At 38.3% G+C, this 14,744-nt stretch overlaps 1 protein-coding gene across 3 annotated transcripts in view; it reads left to right on the top strand.

Annotated features, from left to right (window-relative positions):
• The window catches only part of PPP2R5C (protein phosphatase 2 regulatory subunit B'gamma), a 76,981-nt gene that overhangs the window by 23,627 nt on the left and 38,610 nt on the right, over nt 1-14,744 (top strand). Inside the window, exon 1 of one of the 3 annotated variants that reach the window (XM_066188822.1) lies at nt 5,483-5,657. The exons of the other annotated variants lie outside the window; for them this stretch is intronic. Within the exon in view, the coding sequence (XP_066044919.1) occupies nt 5,564-5,657 (94 nt within the window). The 5' untranslated portion in view covers nt 5,483-5,563. Of the gene's footprint in view, nt 1-5,482; nt 5,658-14,744 lie in introns of those variants that run through there. 3 annotated transcript variants of the gene reach the window in all.

A 14,744-nucleotide genomic window follows, 5' to 3' on the forward strand; every position in this document is an offset into this window, starting at 1 on the left:
TCAAACACCTACTCATTAGTCAGCAGCTGAAAGTGTTAGAAGAATGCACTACATCTGTCACTGGCAGCATTTCCTACCAAAATTGTTTCCACTGAAGTTTGGATAGAATCCATAAAAATAGGATTTAAAATGTGGTATTGTCTTGTTTTCTAGATTCTAACCTGTCTCTGAATTCAATTTAGATCTCTTTTAAAATACCTTTTATTATGCCCTCATTCACAAAAGGAACATTTTGTTCCATTGCATAGATCCTCATTATAATTAGACCTACACATTTTTGATGCTTCATTGAACTTCTTTCTTCTTAAGACCTCTACAGCTCAAGCGTTGAAATATACACGTAAATATCAATCAGTGGTTGTTGGATAACTAGCCTGGTCTCAAATTTTTACTCTTCAATGTAATTTTTACACTTTGTTTCTTAAAAGTGGTACATGTGACTTATGTAATAAGGCCACAGACAGCAGTGAGTTTGGTGTTATTTTGGTGTATTTTGCACAGGGCTTGATTAAAATAGTGTGCCAGTATTTGAAATGAGCTCCTGCAATCTGCCCTAGGAATTAAGGTTTTGTACCAGTGCTATTTTTAAAAGAGATTTCTTTTAGGGTAATGATTTTGTGTTGTACAGCTTCCTGAACTCAACCAATATCTACTGGTTTTTCTCCCTACCCCCACTCACAAAACTTCTTGAGTACAAGATGGATTGAAGGAAAACTTGGCACTGTAGAACCTGTGTGCTACAGTGACCATGCAAATACTAGGAAATCCAGATAGAGACAGAAAATCCAGTCACAGACATTTACCAATTCCTCTCTTAACCAAATTTTGCTGTACTAGGAATGAATATTATAAATTTTTCAATGAGGAATTGTCTTCTGCCATGCTTCAGTCTTGAGAATTTTTAAGGTAGCTGCATGATAGTTCATATCCGTTTCATTTATCCAGGTAAGTATATGTTTCTTATCTCTGTATTTCTTTCGATAACTAGGTATTAACATGGTGTTTACTGCCTCTTTTTCCTTGAAGAATTTCCTCTTGGCTGTCCTTTGGAATTCAGTCAGAACCTAGTAGGAGAAGCCCATATCCTTCCTATTGCTGCAGGTTCTCCTCCAGAATGTGTAATATCCAGTACCTTTCCTTCTCTAAAACAAAGTTATTGTCTTTGAGTAACTCATTGCTCAGGATTGTGATGAGACTCACATTTTCTTACAGCCTGACATAATTGATGAGAACAGTAAGTTTTGTGTAGGCTATAATTGGAGGGGGAGAAAAGTAAACCACATTGCTCCTACCAGAAAAAGCAAGTCATGTTTATTCCTGTCCCTTTTTTGGGTGTCTGTCTGGTGGGCCAGATAATGGAATCAACATAGCTCAAACTCACCCTTTTCTTATTTAACTGTGCTCAGTTTCCTAATCTGGTTCAGCCATGCAGCTGCACAAACCCTTGTACAGCAATTTCAGACAGTTGGGCACCTGTGCCTCAGAAGAGAGGGGATTGCAGCAGTAGCTCCTATACGTTTAGCTCAGCTTAGACTGCCATGTAACACAGTCTAAGTTAGCAGAAAACTAACCTAACAATAAAGTGGCTTTCTGTTGACTTAGGGGACTACACCAGCTCAGCTGTGGGTCTGATGACCACTGAAGCAGATGAGAGCAAAATATTTTCACATGTAAAGCAGAGAGGAGTGCAGGAAGGGGCCTGAAGCAGCCTGCAAGAAGGCTGGCTTAGGTTGATGAGGATTAGCAATTTCAGCAATTGTGGAATTATGCCTTTAGTAACCTTAGAGCTCAGAGTAAATAGCCTCCATTTCTCTCTCAATCAAAAAATAAAAAGGTAACCAACCCAAGTGTCTTCATGTAAATAGGAGTTTGTGCAATTTTAATTATCTTAGGTTGTTGATTCTGCCACTATCAGTTAGAATAGTAGGTGGTGTAAAATGGAAATAGAGGCAGCCTTTGGGCAGGTGAATTTTCTGTGTGTGTTGTGGGGGCATGAGAAGTGGGGTGAGTGGTTGTTTTTAAAATCAATAACCCAAATGGAGTTTTTGAAAAAGTGGTACATAGCCTCCAAGCTTAAGGACTATTCATCAGCTGAAATTCTGGATCCTAACTAAATGATCTTTAAAGGTCCCTTCCAACGAAAACCATTCTATAATGCTAAACAGTTACACAGTTACATTCTGAGAACTTTATAGATCTTTCCTTCATTCCCGTCATTGGAAAGTTAGAAGTGATGAGCAGGGTTCAGAGGAAACCTGTAATAGCCACAGTTTCACCATGTTGTCAATATGATTTTTTTTGTTCATTTAATTCTCAAAATGGATAGCTGAAGTTTATACTGTTTTTCATTTTCTTGCAACAGAAATGTCTTCATAAATTTGTTAAAGTAAGCTTTTCTTCCTCCTATTGATATTCATTAGATCTACTCCACTAGCACTGATATTCTTTCCCTTCCATTAGGAAGTTGATTCCTAACTCAATTTTCTTAGCAATTTTTTTCCCAAATGAAGTTGCTCAAAATAATTCAACTTAAGTAAATATTTTCCTTTGGTGGCAAATCAAATATTTTAAGACCGAAACAAAGGGAGGGTATACAAACCTCCTGGGCAGAATGTACTCTCTATCTGTACAACGGTGAGAAGACTGCAAATGTTGGTAACCGGCAAAAGGTCTTATGAAGACCAAAGTATTCAGTTCCACTAGTGCCCTGTCAAAACTACCCCAGAAATTCACTGATTTATGGGTGTTTTAAGCAGTTTCTCAGTGGTTTCTCAAGTACTGGACTCAGACCTAACACAGTCCAGCAAAAAAGAAGAAATTAGAACATTTCTGCAAGAGAAAATGCAATGAATGTGACTGAGTGTTCCACCAGTAGGACTGCTAGCTTTGTAAATATCACATTTACTCTCTCTAATGAAGAATTTTCTACGGGATTTGACTCTTAAACCATTACCTAAAATTTGCTAATGAACAACTATGAAAGTCATGCTCATGTATAAATTAGGAAATGGCACTGTAACTAACGTTCCCTTTTTGCTCTGTTGTTGTGTCTGTGGCCACAGGGACAGCCTTCCTGGCCATTTAATCTTTGTAAGAGAGACAGAAGCAGCAGCTGACCATTAAAGCAAAGAAATGATTAGAGAGGAGTGATAGAGCAGCTGATCTTAAATATATGGTTACCAGATAAACTGAAATTTAAAACCTAATTTTTTGCTGCTTCATACTGTGGTTTATTGCTATTAAATCAAAGAGTTCTGCTTTGAGATTGGGAAAAGAAACAGAATTTGCTATAAGATCCTGCATGTGAAAATACTTCAAAAAACTACTCAAATTGTTTTGTTTTTTCCTTCATCCATCAAAATTTTGTGGAAAACCTTGTTAGAGGTCAGTCTTGGTTTTATTTTCAACATAGTTTTTTAAAGGCATATCTCCATGGTAGCTTTGTTTTACAAGGCTAAAACTCACATTGAACTTGGTGATCTTAAAAGTCTGTTCCAACCTTGATGATTCTGTGATTCTAAGGTATACTCAAGGGATATATAGATAAAAAATGTGAAGTTTTTGAGGATGCACCTTCCGTGGTTTTGCTGCATTGTAAGGACGAAGGATTTGAATCTCTGTAGTCTGTAGAAAAGGTCTAAAAAGTTCATTTTGATGTTGTCAAAAAGCAGGATCAACTACATTTATGTCACACATTATTTTTGGTCATTTTTTAAATTACTAGAAACTCCGCACTCTTCTATTTATTTTCAGTGTGCTTATTGTGAAGGGGTTTCATTTAATTTCTAACCTAATCTTCTTTGAGGTAGGATGCATTTACTGTTTGTAGTGAATATAGAAAAAATTAATTCCTTCCACCTCCATAATTATTTTTTAAAGTACTTGGATATTCTCAGTCAAGTCCGTTCTATTTGAAAACAAACAGCCAACCCACACACCACATCAAACAGAGGAGCTTTATTTTTTTTAAGTAAGTAATATTTTAAAGATTTGTTGTCTTTGGGCTTTCCCATCAAGTTTACATCCAGGTCGTACTACTTCAGATTGGGCCTTGTCAGCAATCATTAAATCCAATTGATTTCTTTGTGTGTCTTATGGATGATATTCTTCTTTTTTATATCCCAGTTAGTCTTTTCCCTTCACCAATTGAATAAAATTCAGTACAGCTCTACCTCACCTTTGAAAGTATATTATTGTAGTGTGATTGTGATACAATTTTTCTAACCAGGTACACACCCCTATAATTTGTTTTTATTTCAAATGTTCATCAGCAAATTACCTAATGGAAAAGTGTATTCTGATGTGCCTCCTCCCCCCCCCCTTTTTTTTTTAGAGCAGATATAAGTTAGGACAGTGTCATAGGTTAAGTAATTACATACTAATTTGCACTAGTATGTGACATAAAATATTTGGAGAGAAGGACAGATTTGGAGACTGCACAAGTAACAGTGCCAGTTTCTCTGAACATCACTCCCAGCAGACAAAATGGTCCTTCAAATAGATCATTGTAAAAATAAATGTGCAAGTCTCATATGACGAAAAAAAAAGGCTGCTCGCAGTTTTGTTGTAAATACCTTAAATAATCGAACTAACAAGTTCAGAAATTGTTACGATGTGCTTTTTTTTAATTGTACTTCTGAGATTATGCAGCAAAACTGCTCCCATATGCCTATATATTGCTTCTTAGTCCTTTACTTTTCAGTAGTAGTTTAAAAAGTTATTTATAGTTACTGATCTTTTTCAGAAAGGAAAACCAGTATTTTGCAATATCCGAATTCAGGAACATTAAAGTAGACTGAAGGCAGATCCATTTATAGATTGATAGAAGTATCCAGGTCCATTTCTAGATTAAAAGAAATATTCAGCGTGAAACATGAGGTTTTCATCTGCTGCTTATCATATATACGTATGTTTTATTCCTAACGTACATACTAGTAACCAGTGGTAAAACAGTTCATGGAGTGCTTATGAGGTTTTATATTTCTAAATCACCAATAATAATCCAAGGACCTGTATTTTAGTGTGAACTGACTACCTTTTGTTATGGCCCTGGAAAGCTTCAGTTGTAATTATGCCCTCAATGCTGTGTTTTTCCACGGATGAATGGAACACTGGTTTGATAATCCTGGGAAACCGTACTGAAGGAAAGGCTAAGGAAAGAGGAAAAATAAAAATGCATGCGCTCTTTCTAGCAGGTGCCACTGAATATTATGGAGGGGGCGGGGGTACAACAGCAGCAATGAGATCATCCTGGTAATAATAAAAAACCCAAACCCAGGGCAGCAGAGCCGTCATCTCCGCAGCCGCTCCGCCCCTGCCGCGGGCGGCCCGGGGCCGGCGCGGGCGCGGGGGGAGCCCCGCGCCGGCCGCGCTCATTCGCGGCCTCCTCGGTGTCATTTGAAGTTGCTGCCGTCGGCCAATGGGGCTCCTCCCGCCCGCTGACATCACTCCCCAGCCAGATCCCTCCAGCTGCAGAGCGCTTCAGTTTCTGTCTTTTTTTAAACTAAAATGGAGGCTGGTCTCTTGCCTTAAGGAATATAGTGCCGTGCCTGCTGGAGCCTAGATGTTGACATGTAACAGAGCTGGCAGCAGGATGGTGGTTGACGCAGCCAATTCCAATGGGCCGTTCCAGCCCGTGGCCCTTTTGCATATTAGAGGTGAGTTATTGTGCGTGCGAGAGTGAATCGCGACCCTCTGACGAGCGAGTAAATGGCTATTGTGGAGCTCGGAGAAGGGGAGCAGGAAGTCCTTTGTAGCTCAGTCCCTCTCGGTTCGTTACAGCCGCAGTAAAACAGGCGGAGAGCAAAACCCATTTTCTATTAAATGTGTTTGGGGAAGATTTAAGAATTCGTGGAGACATTGCATACATAGTTAAAAGCAGGTTTTACAGCTTTCTGCCGTAACTCTCCCATCCCCCTTCCAGGCTGTGCTGATGTCAAAGGATGTGAAGTCACTACCCCCGAAAGGTACTGAGGGGGGGAGGGAAAAGCCAAGTTATCCCTATATCGTTTCTAAAGAATAAGGGCAGGCCTTTGGTGTGCTTCAAAGCCTTTTTTTTTTTTTTTTTTTTTTTTTTTTGAATTGTTCACATAGAGCTCCCTTAAAGTACATTGCAGCTTGTAAAAGAATTGGAAGGGTTCGGAGAGGAAGGGGGGGAGGAGATGTGACACTTACTATGAAAATATCCTTTATGTATTTAGAAGGCATTTCCTAGAAGGGATGCGGTTTGGCTTTAACAAGCAATCTCTTATGTGCCTGCCGTGTTGTGCAGTTCTGAATGTTCAGTTCTTCACCGAATATGTTCTTTGAGGTTTACAGAACTAGTGCGTTGCAAATTACATTTTATATTATTTGAAAATACGTGTTGGTGTGACACTTCTGAGCAATATTAAGTGTGTATCTCTTGTTCTGTATTTTTTTACTTAGTAAAATTTTGCATTGTCTTGTAGATTTTTGGTGTATTTTTTAGCTTGCTCTCAAGCAACCAGTGCTTTTTTAAAATGCCTTAGGGTGGTTCTGGTTTAGAACTTTATGAAGGCAGAACATGTATTAGCTGGGATGCACACACCTTGAACAATGGTATTTATATGCGAGAAACATAGCTGATACCTTTCTTAATTACCTTTGCTTCTCAGCTTTCACTGGCATACGCTAGATGTTAGTACTGGAAGGAATTTTTTTTTTTTCATTAACACTCCATACACTAAAAAAATTTTGCTTTTGAAGTTTATAAACCCCAACTGTTCAGAAGTCTGTTCTTTTAAGTAGGAGCCTGGGTGTTCAGGTATTTAAGAATTATGGTTTCTCTTCACTTTTTAAAAGAGCCATAACCTTCTCTGTTTGAACTGGCAATGGATGAATTCTGGAAAACTAATTTTGATCTGTTACTGGTGGGGGAATGCAGTAAAATTCCCTTGATTTCAAATAGGCACTATGCTTGTTATCAAGGGAATATAAATGGAACTGCCCAACCTGCGGACAAGCCTTTGCTTTTCAGAAAACTCCATACAAATCATCTGAAATTTCAGTTAGATGCTGCCTGTTGGAAGGGAAAAGCACCATCTTTTAAAGGTGCAAGTTAGGGAAACAAACCAAGGTTGGAATAAGAATGATGAAATATTGCAATGATTGTCCTTAATCCTTTGTCTCAACATGATAACAAGGTTCTTGTCATTGAACTTCTTATCCTGCCGTTGCTCCAATGTAATACATAATTGTGGAAACAATGGATTTTGAGAAACTCTTCCAAAATTTACTTTCCCAAGACCTACATTTTGGGTGCACTGAATAATACAGCAGTAAAGAAGAGGTTAAAGGGTTTTGTGGTTTAGGGCATTTTTGGGTGGTATGATTTTTTCTGTTTGGTTGATTACAGTTTTTTCAGTGGATTATGAGGAGCAGACTTGGTTGTAAGCAATTAAAGAATAACTGGGAGATGGTTTGTTTTTCATTTTTCAGGTGGCAGGAAATAAAATGGCTCTCTGGTATTACAGCCCAGATGAGTTTCTTGACCCTGGGAGGGCAAAGCATCTCTTCCATACATCCATGTGTGCAGAGGTTCCTTTGGGTTTTTTATGTGTACCTCATGTCACCAGTACTACCGGTACTGATACTTCCAAAATGAAGCCTGTCAGAGCAATAGATACAAAATTAATGGCAGTAAAAATTAGCTGGTAATTCTGAAGGCTAATGACATGTTTCTACTGTTTGTCCCAATGCATGCTGCTTTTACAGTTGTCCTTTTGCATCATCTGTTGTAATATAGGATTGAATTTCTAGTACAAGTGTTCCTCTTGGCAACTGTAAGAGCTAAAACTTCAGGGTCAAGGACAGGGGATAGGGGCATAAGCCCCTTGGGTGTTTCTCATAGATATAGTTTGTTGAAATAGGAAAAGTATTTCTTAAGCACCAGATCAATAATTTTTAAAAAAATTTTAGACAGTGCAGCTACCATATTTGAGCTCAGTCTTGCTTCTAAAAAATATGTGAAGCCTTGTGGACTACACTCTTAGTGCTTCTTTGAAAATAAAAATTGCAATCTTACTTTTAAAGTTAATTCCAAAGCACTTTCTGTATCTGGATCTTATGAAATACATAATATTTGCAGAACAAAAAAGAAATTTTTAGCAAGCAACGTTGTCATGCGAGATCAGAACCTTTCTCCTGTGCATCCTGTACTATAGGGAGCTTTGTTTTCTGGCTTTACAGCTTTACCTAAACAACACAATTGGAAAAACAGATGTAAGTGGTTTTTAAAAATTATGTTAGAGTCTGTGAATGGGAAATAAGAATGTCAGAATTTTATTGGCTACCATTGCTGACACTATCTCCAACATCAGCAAGAGAAGGAGCAGTAGGTACTTGTAGGATAGGAGGTGTCATGGCCACAAACACTCCGTCCTCCAGCAGTTCATTTGGCTGCCAGTACTCAAGTTAATCCTGGGTGTAGTGCAGCCTTGTAATCCTGACTCATATTACTGTGCACAGAGCTGTGAGTCTTGTTGGGCTTCCCCTTTGATTCAGGAGCTGTCCTTAGGCTCAGGCCTGTGGCCTGGGTTGTTGCTTCAGCTGGGTTGCAACTGTGTGCTTGTCCTGTCATGTGCCTTGCTGATGTGGATCCCAGTGTGTTCGCTATCCAGCTTGGTGTCCCACTTCACTGAGCACTTGTTCAGCAGCTACAGGCTGTCCCCTGACCCTCCTCAGTATCAGTATAGCTGCTCTCCTTTCTTCATTCAGGTACTGCCAGACTGTGCCCTTTGTCACAACTGCAGCCTGTTGGCAGTTGTTCAAGAGCGGTGTGTAGAAATCAGAATTACAGGTGACTTTTGACCCATTGTTGGAAAATAGCAAGCACCAAAAGAGCCTAATCCACGCTAAATGCGAGTGGTGTGGCACCACTGCTGTACATTATCTGCTTGTGCTGAAAACATTGGCTCAGTGAGAGTGATTGGCCTGCTGGGGTAGTGAGTTTTTGGTCAGCAACAGGCCCTCCTGGGTGTCTGAGTTATGCTACTGCTGCATTGATCTTTCTAGATCAGCTATCTGGAAGGTGGCTGAGTGTTGTGCCCTTGAGTTGATTGTCACTGATTGTCACCATGAGCTGAAAACTTAGTTGTATTGGAATGATATAAAGCTTCCAGGAAAATTACAATTTCAGTTTAAGCAACTGTTACAGCCATGGAATAACTGCTGTGATTTGTGATCTTGGATGGAGACTTGACCTTGTGGAACAAATGTAGCTAAAGGAACTCATCATGGAATATCTGCGTGGAGAGCTCCTTTAGAATCTTTGTGCATTGACAGACCACTTGCAATCAAGATGACGAGGGTTGTTAGGTATTATGAATTTAGCACTTTTACAGCAAAGAGGGAAACAGACCTGAGTGGTGTTTTCAGGATGCATCCATGGAGCCCTTCTGGCAGCTAAACACCCAGGGTGATTGAAGTGCATTCAAGGCCCTAACAGGGCAAGCCGCATAAACAAGGTGAGCCTTGGGGAACGGAAACATTTTGGTTTCCATGTCAGCACTTCAAGCAGAAAAAGTAGCTGTAAAATCTGCATGGATTAGGACAAACAGTAAATGTTTGTCACTAGACTTGAGTTACCAGTTCATATTTACTGTTGAGTGTTCAAAACTATAACTGTAGTACAGAGTGTAGTAACAGGTGGAAAATAATAGTAATTCATTCTGTAGGCAGAATATGAGTACTCAGGAGGGAGCAGACATTTTTCATTTAGGAATACAGTTCAGTGTTCATAAGAAAAGTCCTTTAATATTGTTTTGTCAGAGCATAGAAGTAGGCCAGATGCCAATGTTTTCATGAACTCAAGATGTATTTTGAACAAAATACGTATAAAACTCTGTTCTGATCTGCAATGGCAGAACTAGCAGAATGTAAAGGTTACTTTAGTGGCTTGGTTGCTGGCTGACTGGAGCTGGTAATGTCTGTTGATGCTTTTCAGAAGTTATTTTCAAGATGTTTTGCAAGACATACTGAAAGTTGTGTGGGAAGAAGGGTGAGAACACCCTGATACTATGTTAGCTCGAACTGATGCTTCCTGTAGGCCATAACATGTTTCAGATATCTCATTGTCCATCCTTCTCCTTTGCCTTACAGAGCAGCAAATGTTTTTTGACAGATTTGACTTGTCGTTATTTAAGTTACTTTAGATTTTGTGGAAGATGCTTTGACTTTTTTTCGAAGATGATATGATGTTAACTTTGTCCATTTTTTCTGTGTGTTGCTTGTTCATCTTGAGTGAGGGATCCTTGAATATAGTTCAGATTCCACCTTTACATAGTATTTTTCAGGACAAAAAAAAATCAGTGGTAGTGATGCTGTGATATTTAATATCTGAGTATTTAGACAGAAACTTGCATGTTCCTCAAAGGTGGTGGAAGATCTTTGTTTAATTGAGCAATTTATATCTTAAAGGAGTAAACCCTTGGTACTTTCATTTTAGAAAAAATTCATCATGTGTTTGTCTTGAAAAATAATTGCCCTGAAAATACATCTGTCTAACCAGTTGCTGAAAACGACTGTTGCTTTGCAGGAATTATGTCTGAGCTAAAAGAATAAAAAAATTATCCATTCTGTAATTAAATGAGAAGCAGAGCCCAAAGCTCTCACTTCAGAAGTAGCACAGACCAAACTCAGCATGCAGAGCAGTGAGCATTTACCTCGTGATGTACAAAGGAGGTTGAAAAAACTGGATTTGTTTGGCCTAAATGAAGGAAGGTTAAGGGGAGTTTAGATCCTCCACTACCTGATGGGAGGGTATGGAGCACAGAGCTGTGCTCTTCTCAGAGATCCACAGTGGATGAATGAGAAGTAACCAATATGACTTGGCAAACACTGCAGATTGCAATTGTATGCTAGGCAAAAATGTTTTCACCATAAAAGTGGTTAAAAGCTGGAACAAGATTCCAAAAGGGGCTGTGAAATCTCTGTAATTGGAGATGCTTTGACTGGAGAGCAGCTGGGTTGGTGTAGTGGGTGATTAGACTAACAGAAATGAGTGTCCCTTCTGGTGAAAATCCTATGATTCTGTCATTCTTTGGCGCTTGTGAGACCAAAAAATTTTGCTGACCCTGCTGTAATGTAAAAATAGTACAATATGCATTTAAACGTAGGGTTTTTTCCAAGTTCAAAGAGCAGTATTCTTACTGTAAACTCTCTCTATGCCCCTTCTTTTCTTTTTAGTTACTAAGGCAGACTTTTTAAATACTTGGTGCTAGCATGCTTGTTAGTAGTACTTTCACTTCTGTTAACTCACAATTTTTGGTGTTAATGGTGTCTTAAATAATTCTTACCATGTTTTAGCAAACTGTTAAAGATGGGTGACTGGATCTGTGTGCAGAATTAAAAACATTGGCGTGCCAAAAGGATGTTTTATTCATTTCTAAATCTTCAGTTAGGAGCTCAGCAGCAGTCCATACCTTCTGAATAAGATAGAATTAATAAATGTACACAGGCAGCTATTTCACCCACATTTCTTTACATTTATCAGCTTTTGGAAAGATCTAATAGATTGAATTAATTTGCTCAGTACTGTGAGATTTTTCTCTAGCCTTTTCTGACAAGTTTGAATTGACAATGAGTACAGCTTTTAACAAACTATGACCTTGCTATTCATCTTCTGCGGTGTTTAGGAGAATGCTGAACAGTGTAATTTCTAACACATCCTTACAACGTGTTTGTAGTATTCTTCCTGCATTATAACAACATCATGTTAAAAATACAAAAATCCAAGGATAATTGTCACTTACCAACTTTCTGATATTTTCCATGAATTTGATACGTTTCAAGCACAATTTCCTTTACATGTGCTGAGTTTGCTTTTTGGGGGGGTATTAATATTTTATTATACTCTGCAACTGGCCTGTTCTGATTATAAAAGCATACCTAAAAAGTCTCAAAGTCACCTTTCATGATACTGGTTTTTTCCTCTTAGCATATTCTGCAGCAGAAAATGAATCTGGTTTATTCATTCTGTATTTTCTGTGTAATTATGGTCTTCACCTTCACATGCATCTTGCACCTTCCATATAAGTAGGTATTTCAAGGATGGTGAGCTTATTCGGTGTGAGCATGTATGTTTATTTAAATCTTCATTTTCTTTAATTCTTTAGCACATTTAAATTCAGTAAACATTTAAGGTTTGTGGTAAGTGAGCAAAGGCTTCCTGGGAGGAAAGGTACATAGAGGAGACATCTTAATTTTCTTCTGAGATGCTCCCATGGTAGTGATGAACTGTGTTAAATCTATGAGTGAATTTAACTTTTAAAATTTTGTGGAAAGATTTCCATGCAAACGACCTTCAAAACTTCTTTTTAGCCTTTCCAATCCAATAAATGGGATTTCCCATGGTCAGCATGCACCTTCTATTCTGCTTGTGGGTCATAGTTGTTGGGTTTTGATCTAATGAATAAACCTCAGTTGAGATTTAAAGGAGATGAAAATGCTTGTTCTTCCCTTTTCTTCTTCATTAGCCAATTATAATTGGAATGGGATGAGAACCTCTTCCAGTGGCTTGGAGGGAAAGAGACCCAATCTTCCCCAATGGGTTGGAAGGGACGAGAACAGGTATCAGCCTTGTGTTCAGGCTGTTATGTTCCTGCCAAGCCACCTGGTCTCCACTGGTACATTGCCTGGCTCCTGGAGCTCATAGTCATACATCTTGACAAAAGTTTCCAATTTTTCCTAGAAAATTCTGAGCTGCTGCTGCTTTTTAACATTGCTGAATGACTTGTGCACTTAATTGTTAGCTTTGAAACCATCCACTATTCCTTTCTAAAAGTGTTGCCTCAAAAAGAGAAAGCAAGGCCGTCTTCCTCAAGGACAAGCAGCAGTTCTACTCTTAATGAACCAGGCCTCTTGTATATATTAAATTATGAAAATTTTCATCTGTTGTAATCACCTGAATTATCAAAGGACTGATATTGGTACAAATGGCGCTGTTGTTGTATTGCTTCTTGAACTGTTTTGCTAGATCTTCTGGAAGGACATTTGGACATTGCCAGACATAGACTGATGGTTTTTTAATGTATCTACCAAAGAAACTCATGGAGAGTATTTTTAATACTTGACCAAAAGCAGATTTAAAGGAGGTGGCTTAGTTATTATTCCTGCTGCTTTTAACGTGGTGACGTGCTTATTAACTCTTCACTTACCACACATCACTTTCTATCAGAGAGAGTATTTTACCTTGCTACTGTTTTTACTCGGTTTTCTCTGTCACTTCTCCTTCCTTGACTTTGTTGGGTTGTTTTTACCTTTGTATAGAGCTCTTGCCAATAGGAAGAATCCATGTACGGGTTCTTCTGCTGGAAACAATGAGGGTGTTAAGTGTTCGCACTGCATGTGAAATATCTGAGGGCATGACTGTAAAATGTCTCTGAAGGGGACTTTTTGTTGAGCTAAAAATACCATGAAATTATAGGAAGGTAGTCAGCTGGAATTTTTACATTACTTTTACTGACTCATGGAGTAATGTGCATGCCCTTTCAAGGAAGAAAAAATGGATGCCCTCAAAATTTTATTCGAACTGTTTTGTGATGGTTGCTGTGAAGTACATTTTAAGGTAAAAATTAAGTATCATCTGTTTTTGTGGAAATTCTTTATCCCCACTTCTGTTTGTTTAAAGCTCCTAATAATTAATTGAGACTTCTGTAAAATCAGCTAATTAATTCCATGTGCCATCAAATAGTTAGCTACTGAAACTGCCCTGTGAACCACACAGATTAAGTGAGCACCAGCAGTATTTACTAGATACAGGGTTATTTGCATCATGTGCAGACAAGATGTTCATCTAGGGGAGGTGGCTTTTGTCCCAGAGGTGGACACCTCATCCAGGTGAAAGCAGAGTCTCAGCAGCCTCACAGAGCTGGTGCCTCCCCTCTGTGGGCATCATCCTGACTCAAGTGATAAAACTGAGATTAAAGGCACATGGAGTGCATGATGTTTTAAACCACATCCACACATCCTTTCATCAATTCCGCTTAATGTGCTTAAAAATCATGTGGTATCATTTCTGTTACAACTTGCCAATTAAGTTTTCTTCTATAAAAGTATAGTTAAACTTAGGAGTGGGGTCTGACTCTGCATTGTGATCAGTAGTGGAAGAGACAGTTCTGTGTCAATTTTCACAATTTCTCTTGTTACTGATAGTGATCTGAATTTTATGAAGTAAATATTTTCTTTGTAAGTTACACAGGGGAAAAAAGCCAAAAAAATGTAAAAATTAAAAACTGATTTTAAAATTGTTTGTTTGGGGCTTTTCTAATTGTTTGTAGAAGCCTACCAATTTGAAGCACTTTTTCATTTTAAAGATTTTAATGAAAGGTTTTTAATTTGCATTTTGGATTAAATCTACTAGCTTGTGTGGCTTCACACAGCCTCTGGAACCAAATTCTGTTACTACTTTCATATTTAAAGTGAATGCATAACAATGTCAGGTTTCAAAGGTGTCCTGTGTTCATTCAAGTCATGTTGGAAAGAAAACTTGAACAAAATTATCAATGCCTACAAAAAACAAATGTGGTGTCTGCTCTTTGGGTGTAATAAATTTTTCTTCAAAAAAATTTTCCAAGCAAACTAGTCGTAACACTAGAATCTTTCTTCTAACCTATTCCCAGAATTTTTTTTATACTTTTTGCTTCTATTACATCTAATCTTTTATATAAAGTGTCTTAAAATCCAAAAATTGATGCACAGGTTTTTTTTGAGGACTGTCTTAAGTT

This window comes from Chamaea fasciata, unplaced genomic scaffold (genome assembly GCF_029207755.1).
Source record: "Chamaea fasciata isolate MVZ Bird 193981 ecotype frontalis unplaced genomic scaffold, bChaFas1.0.hap1 SCAF_7, whole genome shotgun sequence".
NCBI lineage: Eukaryota > Metazoa > Chordata > Aves > Passeriformes > Sylviidae > Chamaea > Chamaea fasciata.